The 19,129-nt window shown below is 31.8% G+C and overlaps 2 protein-coding genes and 1 long non-coding RNA gene across 7 annotated transcripts; 1 reads left to right on the forward strand and 2 right to left on the reverse strand.

Annotated features, from left to right (window-relative positions):
- Positions 1–1,374: 1,374 nt before the first annotated feature.
- On the reverse strand, positions 1,375–7,187 carry ATXRCC1 (BRCT domain-containing DNA repair protein). Of its 4 annotated transcripts, none has more exons than XM_012217911.4 (8): positions 6,902–7,187; positions 6,242–6,553; positions 5,960–6,148; positions 5,254–5,365; positions 3,620–3,705; positions 3,306–3,413; positions 2,801–2,887; positions 1,375–1,945 (listed from the first exon to the last, which is right to left on the reverse strand). In XM_012217911.4, the coding sequence occupies exons 2-8, from the start codon at positions 6,467–6,469 to the stop codon at positions 1,592–1,594; spliced, it is 1,164 nt and encodes a 387-aa protein (XP_012073301.1). In that variant the 5' UTR covers positions 6,470–6,553; positions 6,902–7,187; the 3' UTR covers positions 1,375–1,591. The 4 variants fall into 4 exon arrangements, with proteins under 4 accessions (XP_012073301.1, XP_012073299.1, XP_012073300.1 ...); XM_012217909.4 differs by having other exon boundaries at positions 6,894–7,187; XM_012217910.4 differs by having other exon boundaries at positions 6,841–7,187.
- Positions 7,188–10,179: 2,992 nt separating this feature from the next.
- Positions 10,180–10,860, reverse strand: LOC105634947 (uncharacterized). The gene is made up of 2 exons (XR_016322689.1): positions 10,527–10,860; positions 10,180–10,427 (listed from the first exon to the last, which is right to left on the reverse strand). It is a non-coding gene; the product is annotated as an uncharacterized LOC105634947 (long non-coding RNA).
- Positions 10,861–11,474: 614 nt separating this feature from the next.
- On the forward strand, positions 11,475–19,117 carry CENP-C (centromere protein C). 2 transcript variants are annotated; one of them, XM_020679636.3, is made up of 13 exons: positions 11,475–11,775; positions 12,456–12,658; positions 12,755–12,843; positions 12,928–13,030; positions 13,156–13,385; positions 13,513–14,285; positions 14,382–14,481; positions 15,656–15,756; positions 16,784–16,892; positions 17,203–17,303; positions 17,943–18,051; positions 18,173–18,280; positions 18,853–19,117. In XM_020679636.3, the coding sequence occupies exons 1-13, from the start codon at positions 11,638–11,640 to the stop codon at positions 18,978–18,980; spliced, it is 2,292 nt and encodes a 763-aa protein (XP_020535295.1). In that variant the 5' UTR covers positions 11,475–11,637; the 3' UTR covers positions 18,981–19,117. The 2 variants fall into 2 exon arrangements, with proteins under 2 accessions (XP_020535295.1, XP_012073303.1); XM_012217913.4 differs by having other exon boundaries at positions 11,477–11,775; positions 15,647–15,756.
- The last annotated feature ends 12 nt before the right edge of the window (positions 19,118–19,129 follow it).

Here is a 19,129-nt window from a genome sequence, read left to right on the forward strand (position 1 = left end):
GAGCACGTGAGCGCGTGTCAGTATAAGAAAAGTGAAGGCTTTAACTTTGCTGATTTTCCAAGTAAACACATCGTTCTTGTTTTTTTTTTTTTTTTTTTTTTTTTCCAAATGTTTTTATTAGTTTTCTTTCACCCTTTTCTGGTCACTTACTAGGAAATGGCAATGCAATGGTGTTTTCTGTTTTCTATATAATGAAATTTATTAAATAAATATTTTTTATTTCTAAAAATGCAAATATTTTATTTTTAGGTTTTGGATTTCGTTCTTCTTTTCATATTCACTTGCATTGTGCAAGTACGTTATCAAATCTATTTTATTTCAATATTGATTCCTACACCAAAATTTATTATCAATTCATCAAAAATAGATAGTCTTGAAAATAAATGTTCTCAACTCCAAACAAATTACCGTTAAATTTTATTGATTTTGAAATAAAACCCTAAAAAGAAGATAGTAAAAGGTTGCACGCAATGAATTCATACAATGACAAGAGTGACTTGAAAATTGGTAGAGACAAAAAAAAAAAAAAATTGAAGTTAGTTAAAAAAGTTCACCATTCGATAAAATAAATAAAAATATATATAATAGTTTGAAATTGTCCGGCTCCTCTTGCTTCAAAGTCAATGATCAAATTATATAATTCTTAAAATAATCATGTCCGTTTTAAAATATATATATATATATATATATATATATATATATACATTTTTCGTTTATTTATTCTGCCATTTATTCTATAAGATTTTATTTAAATAATGAAAGCTTAGACAAAATTATTTTTCAATTTCTATCTAAAATAATTTATATTGGAACATTTTAAAGTTAAACAAAATTTTGTTAAATTTTCCTTAATAATATTGTAATTTATAATTTTTTATCACATTCGGATTGGGTAAGCATTTATCTTGAAAAAAAAAAAGTAGTGTTCGAAAATTCCAAAGCTTTCTTGTTTTTTTTCCCTTCACCAGATGAATTGTCTATAGGGTTGACCTGAAGCTCTTAAAGCCGTCAATCATGACATGTTTTTTATCTTTTACAAATCTTAAGTTTTTCTGAACGACTTTGCCCAATTACTGAGTTATATTTAACATTTTAATTTTTACAGTAACCTAAAATCATAAGTACAAAATATCATTCCCTGAAAATAAAAGGCATATGCTTAAAAAGCAGTAAACAACTTACAACGAAATCAAATTTTAAGCTAAGAAAAAGTATTATTTGTATTGGGGTGTTATACTTCGCAGGGCATATGATCAAGACTCAAGAGTTAAACAAAAAAAGGGAGGACAGATGCAACTTGTAAAAGTTCAACAAAACTCTCAAATACAAGAAAGAAATGCTGTGGTCCTACCCTATGGATGAATACACCAGTAATACCAAAAATGAAAATAGTAAATTTATTAATTGAAAATAATAAGAAAAACTTTGAAAAACACCTCGCAAGACATCTAAACCCAGAAACACCCTGTTAACTGTACAAAAATGGATGTAAATTTCTGTTTGGGAAAATATTTCTTTGAATTTCTTCAACTTCTACCAGCAAAAATTGACAAAAATAACTATTCTGAGATGAAGCTTTCATGAGAATTGCTTATGATTTGCAAATCTTAGTGACCACATTATTGTACGCAAGGTCAATTTCCTCCTCTGTCATTTCAATTGTTTCATCACTGTCATAATTTGTAGCAACACCAGAGATGTCATTATTAGGTCTCCCATTGCTAGCCCTCTCACTTTCATCAGTCTTCAACTTTCTCTTCTTTAACTTAGAATCATCATTTGCATTAGAAAGTTGTGCCTCGTAAATTTGCTTCCATTCCTTGGCCTTTCTGCAAAGATCTTCCTTTGAAAGAGAAGCTGAACTTTTTCCAGCATCTAGAAGCTTTATCAACTCCTCAATTGCACGAGGGACAACATTCCACTGCTCTGCTATTTGCCGCACATCCTGAGCAGATTAAGCAAAAAATAAATTTCAGAATAAAATTTCTAAAACAATCCATCTAGATAATGTGGTTGTCTGGTTTTCATACAAAACAATTAGAGTTATCCAATTTCTGGTAGTTTGGATGTTCAAGTCAACATTGATTATCCATCATACAAGCATCATACAAGCCCAGCGAAGTAGATGTAATTGGCTTTAACACATCATGCTCCAACTTGAGTGGAACAGGACAAAGAACGTTCATTATTAGGGTGTAGGGTGAAAGTGTCACTATGCCCAAATCTTCATCTAGTTAAGGCAGCCGCATCAGTATATAAGAATGAATAAGAAAAACTGAAGGACAAAATCTAATTCAATGTTTTGCAAAAGCTAAGAAAAAGTTAATTATCTGCAAAAGTGATAGTGCTTTTAAATATACTCTCTATTTTCTTCTAATCTTCTCTTTCTAAAAAGGTCGTAAGTAATTAATAATCAGGATTCTTTTAGTATCAAGAACCTAAGAATCAAATCTCTCTGAATGATCTGAAAAAGCTTTTTAAAAGTCAATCATCCATCAAGAGAGAGGTGTTCACAATAGTGAGATGCTCCTAAACACTCTCTCTCCTGATGTTATCTACAAAAAGATAAGAAATTTTAACAATTTCAGATAGGAAGAACAAAGTAAAAAGGCAAAATACATTTTCCAGTTGCAGTAAACAACTAAATAATCAATTAATCAGATTTACCTTAAGTAAATATTTCCATTCATTAAACCTTCCTCAAGTACTTTCCATGGAAAGAGATATAAATCAGATAAAATATAACTCCCTGCATATTTGAAGGGCAACTGTTCTGTAAACCGTATAAGCAAGCATATACCTGATTCTGCTCAAGGGAATCTATGGCATCTTGTAAACAAATTATGATCCCTCCAGAAGCTATTTGTTTTATTTCACTTGGCTCAGGCTGTTTACAAGAAACAAGAAATGAATAAAATAAGGTTCATACAATAGATGCTGGCATTTCATGCACAACAAAGCAAGATAGGCAATAGGGTTTTACATCTTTTGGCTTGCTAATAAAGCAAAAATTCTCATATGGAAAAATATTGCTGATCATCATAGTAACGTACATAACATGCATTGTTGTTGCTGATCCCATATAGAAATATATCATTCCAGAGCATGTAACATAATCTCCAAATATCACCAGTAAGATTTCTATGGAAGATAGAAAGACATGGCATCAACCGTCAAATAAGCACATATTATCCTGGATAATTTTCCTATGTACATAGGAGGATTGAAAGAATAACAGTCCACAACAATGAGAATTAATAAGGATCAGAGTGTCAGACATATGTTAATTAACAGGTGCCACTTACCTTTTCCTCTTGACTCTCCAGCCATGAGATGGTTCTATTCAGATCATCAATAGCCCATTCCTTTATTTTAGATGGAGAGAAGTGATCTTTGGCAGGAGTAGAGGCAATCTATGAAAAATATGGCACAGGAAATAAATCACTATGGAAAGATGTAGGAATTACAGCAAAAGAATAAAAAATACTTTGTATAAGTATGCATAGTTTTTAGTCACTTATCATGGGATGATGGAATAGCACTATTGAATAAATTTCCAGTGTAATGCTATGGAAAAACACTATCTGCAATCATTTGTACACTAATCATCCAAAATAACCTTATTGTATGAAGAGGCAGTTGGTTTTGAATGTGATCCTCTTTCAACTTGTTTCTCAGATTTCATAGGTGGCGATGACTTTTTATCTGCAAGCATTCTTTGTGCTCAGAAGAAAAGAGCTTTTACCAAGACTAAAAGGAAACAGAAAAAATAGATATATAATACATGTATTCAAATAATCAAACTAAACTACTTTGTACCAATTAGTGGTCAAGAAGCAGAAGAACATGCAACTAAGAAAGAATAAATTTCTCCAAACCTCAATAAGAAATTGTGAAAATCCAGACACCAAGCTAAATTTCAAAAGTGTCATAAATCATCAGCAAAAGAGTTAATTATCAAATGTCACCAACGTTTAGGCACTAAACTTTTTGAGTTGTGATTCTCATGAACTAACATGGCATCTATTATCAACATTGATATTGTAGAGCATGTAACCAAATTAATTGCTTTGACCATGAGCATATCACTCACAAAACCTTTCAAAAACATCCTTGGAATTTTGAAAGCCAAAAACTAATTCCACCTGCCAGATGACAGAAGGTATGTCTCTCTTACTCACAATTCATGTCAAAGAAATATAGGAGAGCAGTAGGATCATTGTGCAGAATCCAAAACATAAGGTGATGTAATTGTAGGCAGTGATGAAACCGCGTTGTAGAGAAGGGGGCAAGGACCTGCTATTTGAACCAAGGACTAATTTCACTTATCCTTTCATCCTTTACACCCACTCCCCCCCCCCCCCCCCCGGGCTCTCTCTCTCTCTCTCTCTCTCCTCTCCCCTGATTTAGGTGTTCAAAGGTTTTCTCCCTCCCCTCTCTCTCTCTCTCTCTCTCTCTCTCCCCTGATTTAGGTGTTCAAAGGTTTGCCCCCCTTGGTTTAAATTACTGCCTTCACCCCTAACTGTAGAAGAAGAAAATGCTACCTAATTTTTCCATTAATCTTATTATGCTATCAATTAGCAAGCTAGTAATGCAATACAGTCTAATTCCATTCACAACATTCAGAAACAGTGTTATAACTGGTGAAAAGTAAAAGAAGCTAATTCATCTTTGTCAAGGCAATGAAAGCGCGTGGGATGGAAGCATGCTTGGTCTTAAACATGATATCCAGATAAGCATATACACTCACATGGAGAGAAGGGTAAACATGGTTTTAAAAAATGGCCATTTCACTATGTTTCAGCTGTTTCATAGCAGAATGTTAGTCCACCGTTACGTCATTTCCATTTCTCTACTGATGATTCACCAATCACCTAGAAATAGTAGAAGAAACATGACAAAAGACCATTTCTCATGTTTTGTCCAATTATTAACTTAATATCTTGCATGTTTTATTACTTCTATTTTTTCACTTATATTTTATTCAATTATTTTTTATTGTTAATTTGGATGATTGGCCTTAAACTTCATGTCCATGGAAGCGAATTCAGAATGATTCAATCTGATTCAGACTGATTCCACAACACCGTTTCCATTTACATTACTGTTCCCAATTTCATTATTTAAAACCTTGGGGGTAAATCCAAGAAATAAGTACAAGATAATGTGATTTTTATTATAAGCGAAGATAATAGCATTTTGCAGATGGATAAAAATTAACCAAAAAAAAAAAAAGGAATAACAACTCATTACCACTGCTACTCTCTGTAGTAACATTGGTTTTCCGCCATGGCTTCCCAGCGTGCATCATGTAGCTATCAATTTCAACAAGCTTCTTCTGGCTGTAACAATCTATTATCCATTCCTGAGGAAGACAAACTAAACATCATAAGATTATCTCTACACATATATTGACATTCAGAACCAGTTGTAACAGCATGAAAGCTCGGAATGGTATTTGATTCTAGGGTATTGGAACTTAAAACCAGAGGCATAATATTGTCAGAACAAAATACTAACAAAACAACATGCTGACTCAAACAATAATAAGCTATAAAGCAGAGAAGTGCAAAGACTCTTTATCTGCTTCACTTTTGGAGCAACTCTAGACTTGTCTACTTCAATAACCAGAATGTTAAATAGTTAAGGCTGGCAGGAAGAACAACAGAGGCAAGGGAATTAAAAAACATACTAACACTTTATGATATTCAGGCTTGTCAAACAAGTGTAAGCATCAGTATAAGCAGCAACTATAATCACTTCTAGCTGCGTTTGAGAAGTCTTCATTTATCCTATGAGCTGAAAAATATTCCTGATGTGCAATCAACCTTGATATAAAATTATTAACCTTTTAATTGACAATCTAAAATGACAAAGAAATATGACCTGTAAATTATGTTAAAAAATTTTCCTTTAATTCTTTTGTTTTATGAAAAAACTATAAATAATAAAATTAGACCTTCTTAACAATCGTTCCACGATCTGCTTCCACCTGTCGAAACTTGGGAGTATTTGAATATGCACAAACCAAGAGTGTGCACTCGGAGCTCCAATCTGGTCGATATTCTGCTCCCATTTCCAGAGCCCGTGATCGCAATGTTGCACGCTCTGGATTAACAAACCCAGACAACACAAATACTACACCTTCCTGTTCAATTTAAAACTCATACTATCACCACCAACCAATGGAAAACCTCATACGAGATATAGATATATTAGATTGAACAACAAATTGTAATACCAAAAGTTTAGAAAAGTTTGAAGAAGTTGAATTGGGACCCGTAGATTTTCTGCTGCTGGTAGTTTCCTTGGAATTGTAATTGTCTTTGTGTTCTTTGCTTTCTTCATTTTTATCAGAGCTAGTTAGCTTCTTTTCACTAGATTTACTTCCAGTGTCCCTTGAATTCATCCAAGAAGGAAGATTCCTCTTTGTATCACCCTTTTCTTTACTTGACTTTGAATCAGACATATCAAAACACTCCCACAAAAAAGAAAAAGCTTCAAGCCAAAAACCTTCTTCAACTGAATGTGTTGCACAAATGCAATCTACAATCTGAACAGACAATAAGGAAAGCTTAATCAAAACTCACAACAGGGCATGTTAAATCAAAAAATAAAATGATAATATCAAATTACTACAATGTCAATCAATCAAGAATGAACTATTTCTTCGTTCTTGAAACATGGAATTTTAGCAATTAGAAACCGAGAAAAGCACAAAATTCGATTTTGAGTTTCAATTCAAAATTCCAAATACTAACCGAAGAAGAAATGATTACCGGTAATTAATATGCAATTAAAAGCTTGCATTATCAAGTTTAAAGGCAAAACTTCCAGCACCTGAAGTGATCGCGAATCCGTCAACAAGACCAAATTGAATACTAAAAAAATACCTTGTTACCTAAACTCCTCCTAGCTCTTCTTCTTCCGTTTTTCCTTCTACATACCCATGCAAGTGCTTATTGATGAACTAAAAACACTTCGGTGAAATTGACCCGAGAACAAACTAACGAAATAGAATCGAGATTTTATGCTCTTGGGTCAGGTAATGCCGGGTTTTCTAATGCCCGTAGCATCCGGATCATTGACGGATCGGATCGAGTCGATCCAAGTCGACACTGAATGAATTGGTTAAAAAGAAGAAGGAAAAGAAAAGGATTCGGATCGAACTGCTGTAGTATCCATATTCATCCTAAGAATCAAATTTTACCAGTTTCATTTGATCGGGTTCGAGTGGTACTCGACGAAGCGGGGGAAAAGTCTAGGCAAGCCTCTAATTCTAAATCCAATCCATCTGTCAGGCCCAATTACGTAGTTTTGGACTTGTCGATTATCGGGTTGACTAAAAGTCATGTTGGCTCAACTATATTTGATACAGCGGGAGAATCACGCAACCTTTTTCAACAGTGAAAGAATTATCAAACTTAAATGAAAATCAAATTGCCATAACTAATATATAATAAATAATATATAAATTCTCACCTTTTTAGTCTTTTTATATCATTGATAAATGCTTTTAAAAAATAGATTCTATTTTTGCATAAGTAAATTCACATTATGGTTTTGTACTTATTTATAAATGAATTCGCAAACATTTTTTATATTTAAAATAAATTTAGAATTGAAAATTTATTTGTTTTTATTTTTCAAAATATTTTTGACATAATAATTTTAAAATATTAAAAGATGGATAGTTTTATAATTAAAATTTAAATTGTTTAATTTTGTGAAAACCATTAAGAAATTCCATCATAACATTAATCATTAAATACGTAAAATTAAAATTTTTCTTTGTTTTATTTTCTTAGATTTATAAATGAATTTCATAAAATTATTCCAATGAGAATTAATAATTACTTTATTTTTAGTTTTATGACTATTTTTCTTTTTGACAAAACGATATTGCCATTGTGAAATAAAAAACACTATACTATACTATATATATATATATATATATATATATAAGTGGGAATAGAGAGAAAAATAATGAAATTTCCTATATCACCTTTAATGAAATTTAAAATATTCTAAAGTACCTTTAATGATAATCAATTAAAAAATATAGTTCATTAATGGATTGGATATAATTTATAAAAAAATTATTTTTTCATTCAATTATGTGTGGTCTGATTATCTTCTCATTTATGTAAGGAATGAGAGATCTCGAGTCTAAATTATCTCGACCACAAGTATTTTCACCAATTTGATATTGTATAGCCTACAATGTTATTTTGGCTCATCAGGCCTTCTAGTAAATAAAAAAATTATTTTTTAAATAAATACATATAAATAACTAATCATTTCAATATTAAATTTTATTTTTATTAAATATATTTTTAATGAATATATATGATAATGAGATATTTGAAAATTTTTTATACTTTATTTATTAAATATTTAATTCTCTTAGGAAATAAATATAAAAAAAGAAAGAAAATATTTTTTTTCTTTTTGTTTATATGATATGATTTGATATATTTAAAAATAAATAAATTTTCAAATACAATATATTTTATTTTATTTAGGAGAGAGAAAAAAAAAAAAGAAAAAGGTATATTATTTTTATTTAATATTTTTGTTTTTTATGTTTGGAAGATTTGATTGGATAAATTTTTTAAAAGTAAAATTTTCAAATATAATTTACATAATTATACCTAGATGGTAAATAATTGAAAATTTTAACTTTAAAAAAATAATATTTTATTGATCTATTTATATATCTATATACATTGAAATGTTTTTTTATGTGAATTACCAATTTGATTGTTATATAGCCCGCAGTATTATTTCACCATCAGGCCTTCTAATGAATCGAAAAAAATAAATTTTAAAAGAAATACATATATATCATTCAGTATTTTAAAGTTTTAATTTTTATATTTACTAAATTTATTTTTAATGAATGTATATGATAATGAGATATTTGAAAATTTTTTATATTTCATTTATTCAATGTTTGATTCTTTTAAGATATGGATAAAAAAAAAGAAAATATACTTTTTTTATTGATATATATTTTTTATATTTGTATGACGTGATTGGATATATTTAAAAAACTAAAATTTCAAATATAATATATATAATATAATATTTTATTTATGAGAGAGATAAAAAAGAAGAAAAAATTATATTATTTTTATACTTTATGTTTGTCATATTTGATCGGATATAATTTTTAAAAAGTAAATTTTCAAATAGAATTTACATAATTAAACATGGAAGGTAAATGGTTGAAATTTTAATTTTAAAAAATATATAAAATATTTTATTGTTATATTTATATTTTTATATACATTGCAATTTTTTTTTTTTTTGTTAGGCGAGTTTTGAAAGAGTTTTATTCTTAATAATAATTTTTATTTTCTTTTTTTATTACTGAATAATTTGTAACTATTATCATTTTAATTTAATAAGAGATTTATATCTCACTTGAAATAAATAGATACCCTATTGATGGTTGAACATTTTTAATTTTCTTAATAGTTTTTTCTCTTATAAACTAAATCTGTCTGACTTAAAAGAACACAGTGTTTAGGAAACAAAAAAAAAAAAGAACTATATATTTATATTTTGGTCACTTTTTGGGTTTTAAGAATCTGAATGTATGTGCATATATTTATTTGTTCGATACACTAGTAAGTAATACTATCACTGTGGTCAAAATGATTTCTACTGTCAATTCAAATCATCTTCTCATTCTTTTCTTTGACCTAGCAGTAAAAATAATTTATTATTATTCTTCATTGTATTTGTATATAAATATTGGTTTGGGGTTGAAAGCAGAGGATCGGAGATTGAGTGGTAACTTGATTTTCTTTTTGAGCACCTACTAGAGTTTTAAAAAATTTACATTTATAAATTAGAGACGAAAGTATTAGGTTTAAGGATTATGTTGAACTTTATTTTAAGATCATTTCATTATATAAAAATAGAATTAAGTACATAATAAGTAACATTGCAAGTAATTTATAAAGCAAAGTGCAATACAAATTAACCAATTATATTTATTTTAATTTAAATAAAACTTATGATATATATATATATATATATATATATATATATATATATATATATATATATATATATATATATAACGAGTATAGCCAACATGCAATCCACGTCATACAAAATACTAGTTATACAGAAGGGTAGAAATGACAGAGTTTGAAGAACAAAAATATCTTTAACAATTATTAAATTTTTTTATTCTTCAAATTATATAATTATATTACTTATTTCACAAGGAGCTTTTATCCTCATCTATTTTTTTTTTTTTTAAGTATCAAACAAAAGATGTTGAACCATTATTACACATTTTATCATCAGGATCAACTGCTAATTTATCAGCTCCTTGCAGTTCTTGTAACAGGAATCTACAAATCTCCCAACTTGTTCCAAGGCCCTGTAGCTTTCCAATTGTTTTTTATCTGCAACATCCGAAAAAAAAAATTATACGAAAGAAAAGAGTAAAAGACATATCAAATTTAAGCAAAACTATGAAAAGAACAGTAGATAGATTTATATACCATTAGAGGTGGTGGAATTTGCACAGTTGGAAACGAAATAATAGGGAGGTAGAGACTTTTTCAGGCATTTTAGCGCACATTTACTCATACAAAGGACAGGGAAGTGATGCGCAGTTGGATGACAGTCCTCTGCACATTCTACGCTACAAGAACAAAGAGAGTGTTTCCAATCATGGCTTGGTGCAGGTGGATCATCGTAGTCGGAATCTGGGGGTGGAGAGGCTTCATTTGATTCAGCCACCATAACCATAAGACTCGCTGCTATCAATATCATCAATACCACAACTTCCTTAAAACCTCTATCCATGGCTCCTATATCTGTATTTGATTCTTTATTGTAGTTTGTTGCCTCTTAGACTTGTATTTGCTATTTTGTACTTTCAAGCCTGCAATTTATAGGCATGAAATTATGAAACTTTTTCTTTTGCTTATACATTTGGTAAATGAATTATATCGAGATTTGTTTTATTCATTAAAGTTTTTATATTTTCTTTTTCATTAAAATACTATATTTCATCATTTATAAATATACTCAAATTAAATCTAGTAAATAAAGTGTGATACATGATATCTGATATTTTTACTAAGTTTGGGAGGCATATTGACGTATAGAGTGATATCTAATCTATTATATATATAGATAAAAAAAAATTAAAAAAGATACCTATTTAATAAAAAAATAGCTTCTTAGTTATTTTAATAAAAAATATCTAATAATAAGATACTACACTCAAAAAAGAATAGACATACTTTTATTTGCAATTAGGTTATTAATTGCAATTGAGGACGTTATTGTTACAAATGGTTAAAATTAGAGTGAAATTGAGAAAAAAAAAAGTAAAATTGTAAAACTTACAAAGTTGGGGTATATTTACGTTTTAGGCCTTTAAAGCTATGCACTCAGAGGAATTTTCGCTTTTAGCAGGAGTTACGGGCTCAGGGAACGGCCCAACGAGACAGTGCAAAAGCATCAAAATCAAAGAAACTTCTTTAAAAACGTCCTTCCCTCCCGCTTTTTTCCCCTTTTCGAATTCACTCTCTCTGCTGCTGATGACTTCTGGTCCATACGGATACAGTTGTTACCTACGCGAAAAGAAGCAAGAACTTAATAATGGCAAATCTAGCTGATCCGCTAGAAGGATATGGAGAACTGTCTCTCTTTCCTCGAACATTTGCATCTCTTCCTAATCCGTCTCGGCCTCTGAATTCCGACGATCCCCGCTCCATCCATGATTACCTCAAATCCCTGGTACCACTCTGACTCTCTGTTTCTTTCTCTATCCAGGTATTTTACTTTATTTTAAGCTCCATTTCATTGTTTACTCTGATTCCATTCAAAATTGTACGGAATCCTCAAAAAATTTTCAGGATTTCTATGATTTTTTTTTAATCTGAGCTTTTATTTTTTCTATCTGATTGCGCTGTACTGTGATTCAGTTATGTGTTTTGGATACTTATTTTAGTTACTTTATATGCTTTTAACTTCTTTGATTATTACTATTGTTGTTATTTTTAAATTAATGGCTTGTTTGGTTACCGCGAATGAAAGTAAGATTAGGGTTTGTTTTGAGTTGAACTGAAAATGGAAGTAAAATTTTCATTAAAGTTGATTCATTTAGTTTTTTGTACAGCTTTTCAGCTAATAACTAAATTTTTAGTTCGCTGCTTTACTTCCCTCTACGGCGGTCATTGATTTATTAGTTTTAGTGGGGTTTGTTTGGTGGGTGGAATGATGTTATTTCCATATGGAATTGAACCTTTGCTATCTCAGGTGTTAAATTTATGCGATTACTAAGGAAATGCAATGGAATTTGGAACACTAGGCTGTTTTTTTTTTTTTCATTTGGGCATAACTCTAAAGGCCAGTTTTCGTTTCTTTTGAATTGGTTTTTCTCTCTTTGTTGACTTCATGCTATGTTTATTTTTCAGCCTGTAAAAAATCCTGATAGGCTTATACAGCAGGCAAAAAGTATTTTAGAAAACACTGCAGAAGCTCCGGAAACTGAAATGACCAATATTGCAGCCACAGAAGACAAAGATGTTGTCACAGAAAAAGCTGTGCAATATCCATGGGGACAAAGGCCAGGGTTAAATCGTAAGCGTCCTCGATTTTCTTTGCTTCCCAATATAAGGTAAAGCGTACATAATTGTCACAAGATAAAATAGAAAGTATAATTAATGGAGATATACAGAATATAAGTGTACTATTTGACCTCTTCATTTGACAGTCAACCTACAGTCGATTTGGAACCAACTTTGGACTTTGATAAGTTAAAAGACCCTGAAGAATTCTTCTCCGCATATGAAAGGCTTGAAAGTGAGTTATAGTTATTATTATCTATAAGAATAACGTGGCAACCAGTTTTATTAACATTAGCTTTGTGTTGTAATTGTTTTTCAGATGCTAAAAAAGAAATAGCCAAACAAACTGGCCGTGCTTTTACGGATTCTGATCAGTACAATGTATTCAAGGTTCCAAGGTCTCAACGACCTGGAATTCCAGGGTATGATAATTGTTTCTGGTTATCTACTTTCTGATATTACATACATTCGATAAGAAATAACTTTTGTTTTTAACTTTTGCTGTGTTTGTTTTACCTTCTTAATATCATATATCTCCATATCTCAGGAGATCAACTGCGAAATACAAACATCTCTATCCAACCATGTCCTCTCAAGAAATGTCTGGAGTGGACATTCTCCCTAATTGTGGCTCACAACAAGAAGGAGTGTATCCTGATCTTGCATCCCAACAAACAGAACCAGTAAATGTTTCACCACAACAGTTGGGACTAACAAATGATGCTTCACAACAAACAGAACCAGCAAATGTTGCATCAGAAGAAATGGAACTAACTGGTGAGTGGATGCTGATAAAGGAACAGTAAGAGAGTTTCTCCGTGAAGATCTAGCCTACTTTTGAAAAAGCTTTGAAGTCCTGTTCTCTGTTAAATGCCTGACAAGATAAATAACTATTTTCATATAGGTTCGCTACTCAAGGCTGAGAACAGGGTTGGTAAGCTTCTTGATGAATTGCTTGGTAATGATCTTGAAGAACTAGATGAGGATGGAACAACCAACCTATTGCAGGAGCTGTTGCAGATCAAACCTCTTCACATTGAGAAGTTAAACCTTCCCGAGGTGCAGGATATTCAAGAGGTAGATTGTAAGGCTTCTGGAGTAAACTTGCTGAAGCCTAGGAAAGTATTGTCAGACATGAACACTTTGTTGAAAGCAACAAGGAATGTAACTCCACTGAAGCTAAAGAATATAGAAAGTCTTCTTTCTGGTTTTGGTTCACCTACTCCACCAAAAAGTCCATTGGCTTCATTGTCATTATTGAAGAAACATATATTTCAGTCAAATCCATCCAGCGATCCATTTTCAGCTGTTGATATTGATGATTCCCCAGCGAGAATTACTCCTGTTGGAAACATTAATAAACGTTCTGATCCAGTTGATGTGGAAAATGCTTTGCGCTCTGTTGAACTGGATCCTGTAACAAGTGAAGAAAATGATGGTGTAGTTATAACTAGGAGTTCAACTAAAGTGGCAATTGAAGGTTTTTCCAGTTCCCACGAGAAAGGTGTCAATGAAAATTTGAGTAATCTTGTTTCTGGCAGTGAGATTGGCCCCAGGGAATGTGGTCCTGAGTTGGATGATAACAATATTGGAATGGATGTTGAAGTCATAAATGGGAAAAGTTGGGCTGATGTTGATGCAGACATTCAGACAAATGAAAACAATGAACTAGATATGGTGAGTTTTCTGTTGCGTTGTTTGCATTTTAGCATTTGCATTATTTTGGACGTATCCATCTGTAATGTTACATTGTGAGGTTCTGGTACAATACAGACGGAAGATGTGCAGCAGGAAGCTATGGCTTCTGCACAGCCTGATGGAAAATCAGATGAGTTCCCTGTGCAAACATCAAATAGCATTCAGAATAAGCTCAGTATGGATATTTTTCTCTCTTTACTTAAGGGGACATAATTCTTAGTTATAATTTCAAAAATTTAACTGCTGTTGGCATCAGTTACTAATCTATCTGGCAGCTTGGAATATTTTGGTGAGATAATTTTACTTGCAGAGAACCACAATATTCCCTTCTTCTTTTCATATCCAGAAATTGTTCACTTATTCTAGAATATATAGGCCTGGTAGACTGATACCTTCTAATCCGAGCACACGCTTTACATCTTGAATGGGTAGCTGAGTTGGGGATGCCAGAAAATTACCTTTCATAAATCATAATCCAGGAATGTTTTGTGTAAACAAACACATTCTTGAAAGAATAAATGATCAATGTAAAATAACACACTAAAATTAAAGGCGACAGGTGATAATTAAGTTGGAAGCAGATATCTGGGAAAAGTTCTGCTGTTGGTGAGTTTTCTAATAGAGGCTAAAGGTAGAATAAGGTCGTCCATTAGTTTATCTCCACCTTTGTTTTTACAATTTGCTGTCCAAGGCAGCATGAGGAGGTCCGAATACCCTGAGAATTTATCAAATTTACATCCACTAGTAGACTTGTGAAGAAATTGAACCGTCTGGTGAGTGGATGCCCATTCAGTAACAAGGTTGCCCAACTCCTTAGATCTTTTGTCTCTGTCTGTCTGTCTTTTATCCTGCTATAAAAAGTCTTAGTTCCTTTATCTTGATAAATGCCTTAAAACACAAGCATGTTTGAAGGTTGGTTTGTAGACAAGGCCTAGATTAGGGTGATAAACTTTTGGGTGGGGAATACTTCCTCATGATTATAAGGAAGGTGGAGGTGGAGGTGGAGGTGTAGCAATCACTTCATTACATGACCAGTTGCAGATCAAACCTTTGGCATGGACAATAAGTTTAACATGCATGCAATCAATATCCACCTGCTTTAGTTCTCAATACATTATTAACTCCTATTTCTGTAAAGTAACATTTTTCTTGAAATCGGAGATTATGTTTTCAATGATGACTTAACAAGCTTCTAATAGAACTTTGGGAGGTTATTGTTGATTAAGATGTGTTGGCACCAGATACTTTGCTTATGGACTGGGAACTTTTTATTTACATGGTCTTTCTGTTTTGGTAATTTCAATTATAGTCTGATTTATTTAATTATTTTTCCCTGCTAGGTCAATCAGATACTGGATCCAGTGGTGAACACACAACAGATGGAGACCATGGAATTCAAGATGGTGCCCCAGAACAAACTAAAGACACTGCTCCAGAACAGCAAAACGAGGTGTGTACTTATTCTTGCTCATTCTTTTACTTAATTTGATGTTTATGTCTGGTTAAAATTTTGGTTTCACATCTCTAGATGAGATTCATCAGATATGTATTTTATCAGGGCAGGATGAGGTCTTCAATTTTTTCGCCATTATTTTTCTTGCTTAGTTAATTGTTTTGATGTCCTTTAGACTTTCAGGTCAATATTTGCACTATATATTTTGTTTAGAGAACTTGTGTTACACCTCATCCAAGTTAATCCCAACTAATGCAACTTTCCATCTTGAACTTCTCCATTTTCAATTCCTCTAACAACTGCCATTAGCCAACTTTTACTGCAGTACAACTTATCCAAATGAGGGGTTCCACCCTGAGTGATGATGCTTGTTCAATACATCCTACTCCACCTAGCCTGTAATGGAAGTTATTTAAAACATATTTAGTACTTCTGGCTGATATTAGCTTATAATGAAGTTGACTGTTGACACATTGTAGTAAAGAGTTTAAATTGTGTGCTCTGATAACTGAAGCTTGAAGGCATTGTCTAAACTGATGAGGGTTCGATTTTATGATTATTTTCTTTTATATTATTATGTGCATGATAACTCTAATCCAGCCTGGCTTTGTTCAAACATGGAATTAAGCAATTAAACGCTGCAAAATCTCACAAGCGAAATAGTCTGATATTTAGCCGCCAGGATGAAAAAAACACCATGCATATTGTTGTATCACTAGGTCAAAATATACCCTCACATTTGCTTTTTACTCATAAACTTCTCTGGTAGTTTCAGTTTAATTTGTAAATATAGTATCAATTCTTATCTGATGCAAGATTATGTGCTCTATGTTCAAGTAACACAACAAGCATCAGAAAAATAGAGGTAATAGTAGAAGAAATTGTTAGGTTTTCCCTGCTGGCTGCATCAATAAAGAAAATAAAAAAATATTCTAGTTAATTAGTTTATTTACTGGAAAAGGAAGTATTTGCTGTTTTTGGTAGCTTTCTTCTATACAGTACATTGTTCTGTTATGTCCAACAGAAAATTCAGGAACCTAAAGTCAAATCCAAGAAGAAACAACACAAAGTGAAGTCAAGTTCTACACGAAGACAAGATAATAAAGCTATCTCCAAAGGGCAAAGTCTTGCAGGTGCTTACTGTTTCATTTAGTCTTCAATCCTGTATTGTTATTGTTAACCTGAACTTGCCAACCCAACTTGATTGTGTCCTATATGTTTTGCCTTGCATTAAAGAACTTATGCCGAAAAGTACTTTTGCACTCAAAGAAACGCAAGTATTTGCCAAACAAACTGTAATTCCTTCAGTTATTAACCAATAATGACCTATAATGTTTAAAATGACATCAAATTTGTATGGGTTTATTTCAGTTATTAACATATAATGATTTATAATCTTTTCCATTGGTGTGATTTCCATTTCCATTTCTTTTTCTGTGACAGATTCTACAGTGCTTGAAGACCAACCAATGGATTTGTGCCTTGAATGCCAGGACAATGCCCTTGATCAAACCCAAGACACAGCTTCAGAAAATAACAATAAGGTCCACTTTTCTTCTTGTTCATTTCTTTTAATTTGGTGTTTAGTGTCTACTTATTTTAGGAGTTTTAGTTACCCTTTGATTTAAACTATGGCTTCACACTTGTAGGAGAGGTCTTTAATTCCTTTACTTTAGTTACGCCCTGTGAAGTATTTATATTTCCTTTTGTTCTTCCAAATACTGGTATCTCTATTTTATTTAGATTTTTCATTATGTTTATCATTCCTTTTTATTGCCATAAGTAGCTTTTGTACTGTGACTCTAACAGATGTAGGACATCTGTTTTATCAGATAGTTCCTTTAATGGTGAACTACCTCCAATGCATATAAACAAAAGAAATGATGATAATATAATAGGTAATCAACATCGAGGTCTGATTGCTAATTTTCAAACTGAAATCATGTAGTTCAAAATATTGATACCTCCTGTAATTGTGATTTCTACCCTCTTGGTGCTTTTCCCTCTGGCCGCCCCTACCTAATACATGCTTCATGAATCAAAGGAAGGGAAAAAAAAAATGCAAAGAGCTAGCAAACACCTTTACTTATGAAAGAGAAATGACTTTTTGTTGTAAGCTTCTCTTTCGTATGATGGTATATGGTTCTGTATGACATTTGTTTCTACTGTCTTTTGCGCACCAGAAAAATCAGGAATCTATTGCAGTGTCAATGGATGAGAGAACCAAAGCAAATTCATGCCCAAGCAAAAAAAACAAGTGTACAACTCGCTCTAGAGGGAAAAGCCTTGCAGGTTCTTACTGTTGCCTGTAACTGTACATCAGTTACTGTGCTGCTACCACCACTACTCTCTGCAATTGTGTGATTGCATATTTGTTTTTAAGTTATTGAGCTGGAAGATTTTATTATTGTAGGTTGTGGTATGTCATGGGAAGCTGGGTTAAGAAGAAGCACCAGGATCAGGTCAAGACCTTTGGAGTATTGGAAAGGGGAGAGATTTTTGTACGGTCGCGTTCATGAAAGTGAGTCCTTTGTGCTGTGAATCAATCACAACAAATAATTCAATTGTTTTATGATTCTATCCTATTTAATTGGAGTGCTTTGAAATCTTTCTACTCCATTTATCTTAATACTGGTTTTCTCTAGCATTTCTATTTGGTCGATTGATTTATGGCTTTTGTTTCTGTACCTCTAGAAGTCCCATTCTAATAAGATGTTTAAAGACTTGTAACATGTTTACTGTGCTATTTTTTAACATTTTCAAAAGAAGCCTTACTATCAAATTCATTTGTAAGATAAAAAAAAAAAAAAAAAAAAGGTCAACAATAGATTCTGAACTTCTTTTGTCACAAGTCTGCAAGGTGAAAAACTTGAACTAATTCTTCAAAAATGATAAAATATTATTTACAGCTGCAATTACTTGAACCATAAACTCTTAGTTATATTTCAAGACTTCATTTATGAGTGCTGGTGCTCCAAGAATTCAGATTTAGATTCATAACTTTTCCTTTCTTGTATAAGCCGCTGTGGATATTCTGCTGTGATTAAATTTCTCAAATAGATTAAGTTCAATCGAATTGAATTTGTTTCGCAGGTTTGGCAACTATAATTGGGATAAAGTACGAGTCTCCAGGAAAAGATAAAGGGGGCCCCACAATGAAGGTGAAATCTTTTGTTTCTGATAAGTACAAGAATTTGGTTGAACAAGCTGCTCTGTATTGAAGTGTAGCTAGGTTGAATTCTTCATGTTCATGTTACTTTTGTGGCTTTGTGAACTCAGCTTGAGTTCAGGAATCATGACTATCGTAACCATGTAATTAATTAATTTCGAAGGAAGGATAAGTGTTTGGTTGCCTAAATTTAATGCAAAA

The sequence above is a fragment of the Jatropha curcas genome, chromosome 1 (assembly GCF_041381405.1).
Source record: "Jatropha curcas cultivar XTBG-Jc1 chromosome 1, XTBG_Jcur_1.0, whole genome shotgun sequence".
Taxonomy (NCBI): domain Eukaryota; kingdom Viridiplantae; phylum Streptophyta; class Magnoliopsida; order Malpighiales; family Euphorbiaceae; genus Jatropha; species Jatropha curcas.

What these genes read in the sequence shown, in the direction of transcription:
- ATXRCC1 (XM_012217911.4), bottom strand. Translation starts at nt 6,469, where the DNA reads ATGTCTGATTCAAAGTCAAGTAAAGAAAAGGGTGATACAAAGAGGAAT. An exon ending in CAAACTTTTCTAAACTTTTG is followed by an intron (nt 6,149 to 6,241) that starts GTATTACAATTT and finishes TAAATTGAACAG; the next exon opens with GAAGGTGTAGTATTTGTGTT. An exon ending in TACTACAGAGAGTAGCAGTG is followed by an intron (nt 3,706 to 5,253) that starts GTAATGAGTTGT and finishes GAATGCTTGCAG; the next exon opens with ATAAAAAGTCATCGCCACCT.
- CENP-C (XM_012217913.4), top strand. Translation starts at nt 11,638, where the DNA reads ATGGCAAATCTAGCTGATCCGCTAGAAGGATATGGAGAACTGTCTCTC. An exon ending in CAACGACCTGGAATTCCAGG is followed by an intron (nt 13,031 to 13,155) that starts GTATGATAATTG and finishes TCCATATCTCAG; the next exon opens with GAGATCAACTGCGAAATACA. An exon ending in TAGCATTCAGAATAAGCTCA is followed by an intron (nt 14,482 to 15,646) that starts GTATGGATATTT and finishes TTTCCCTGCTAG; the next exon opens with GTCAATCAGATACTGGATCC.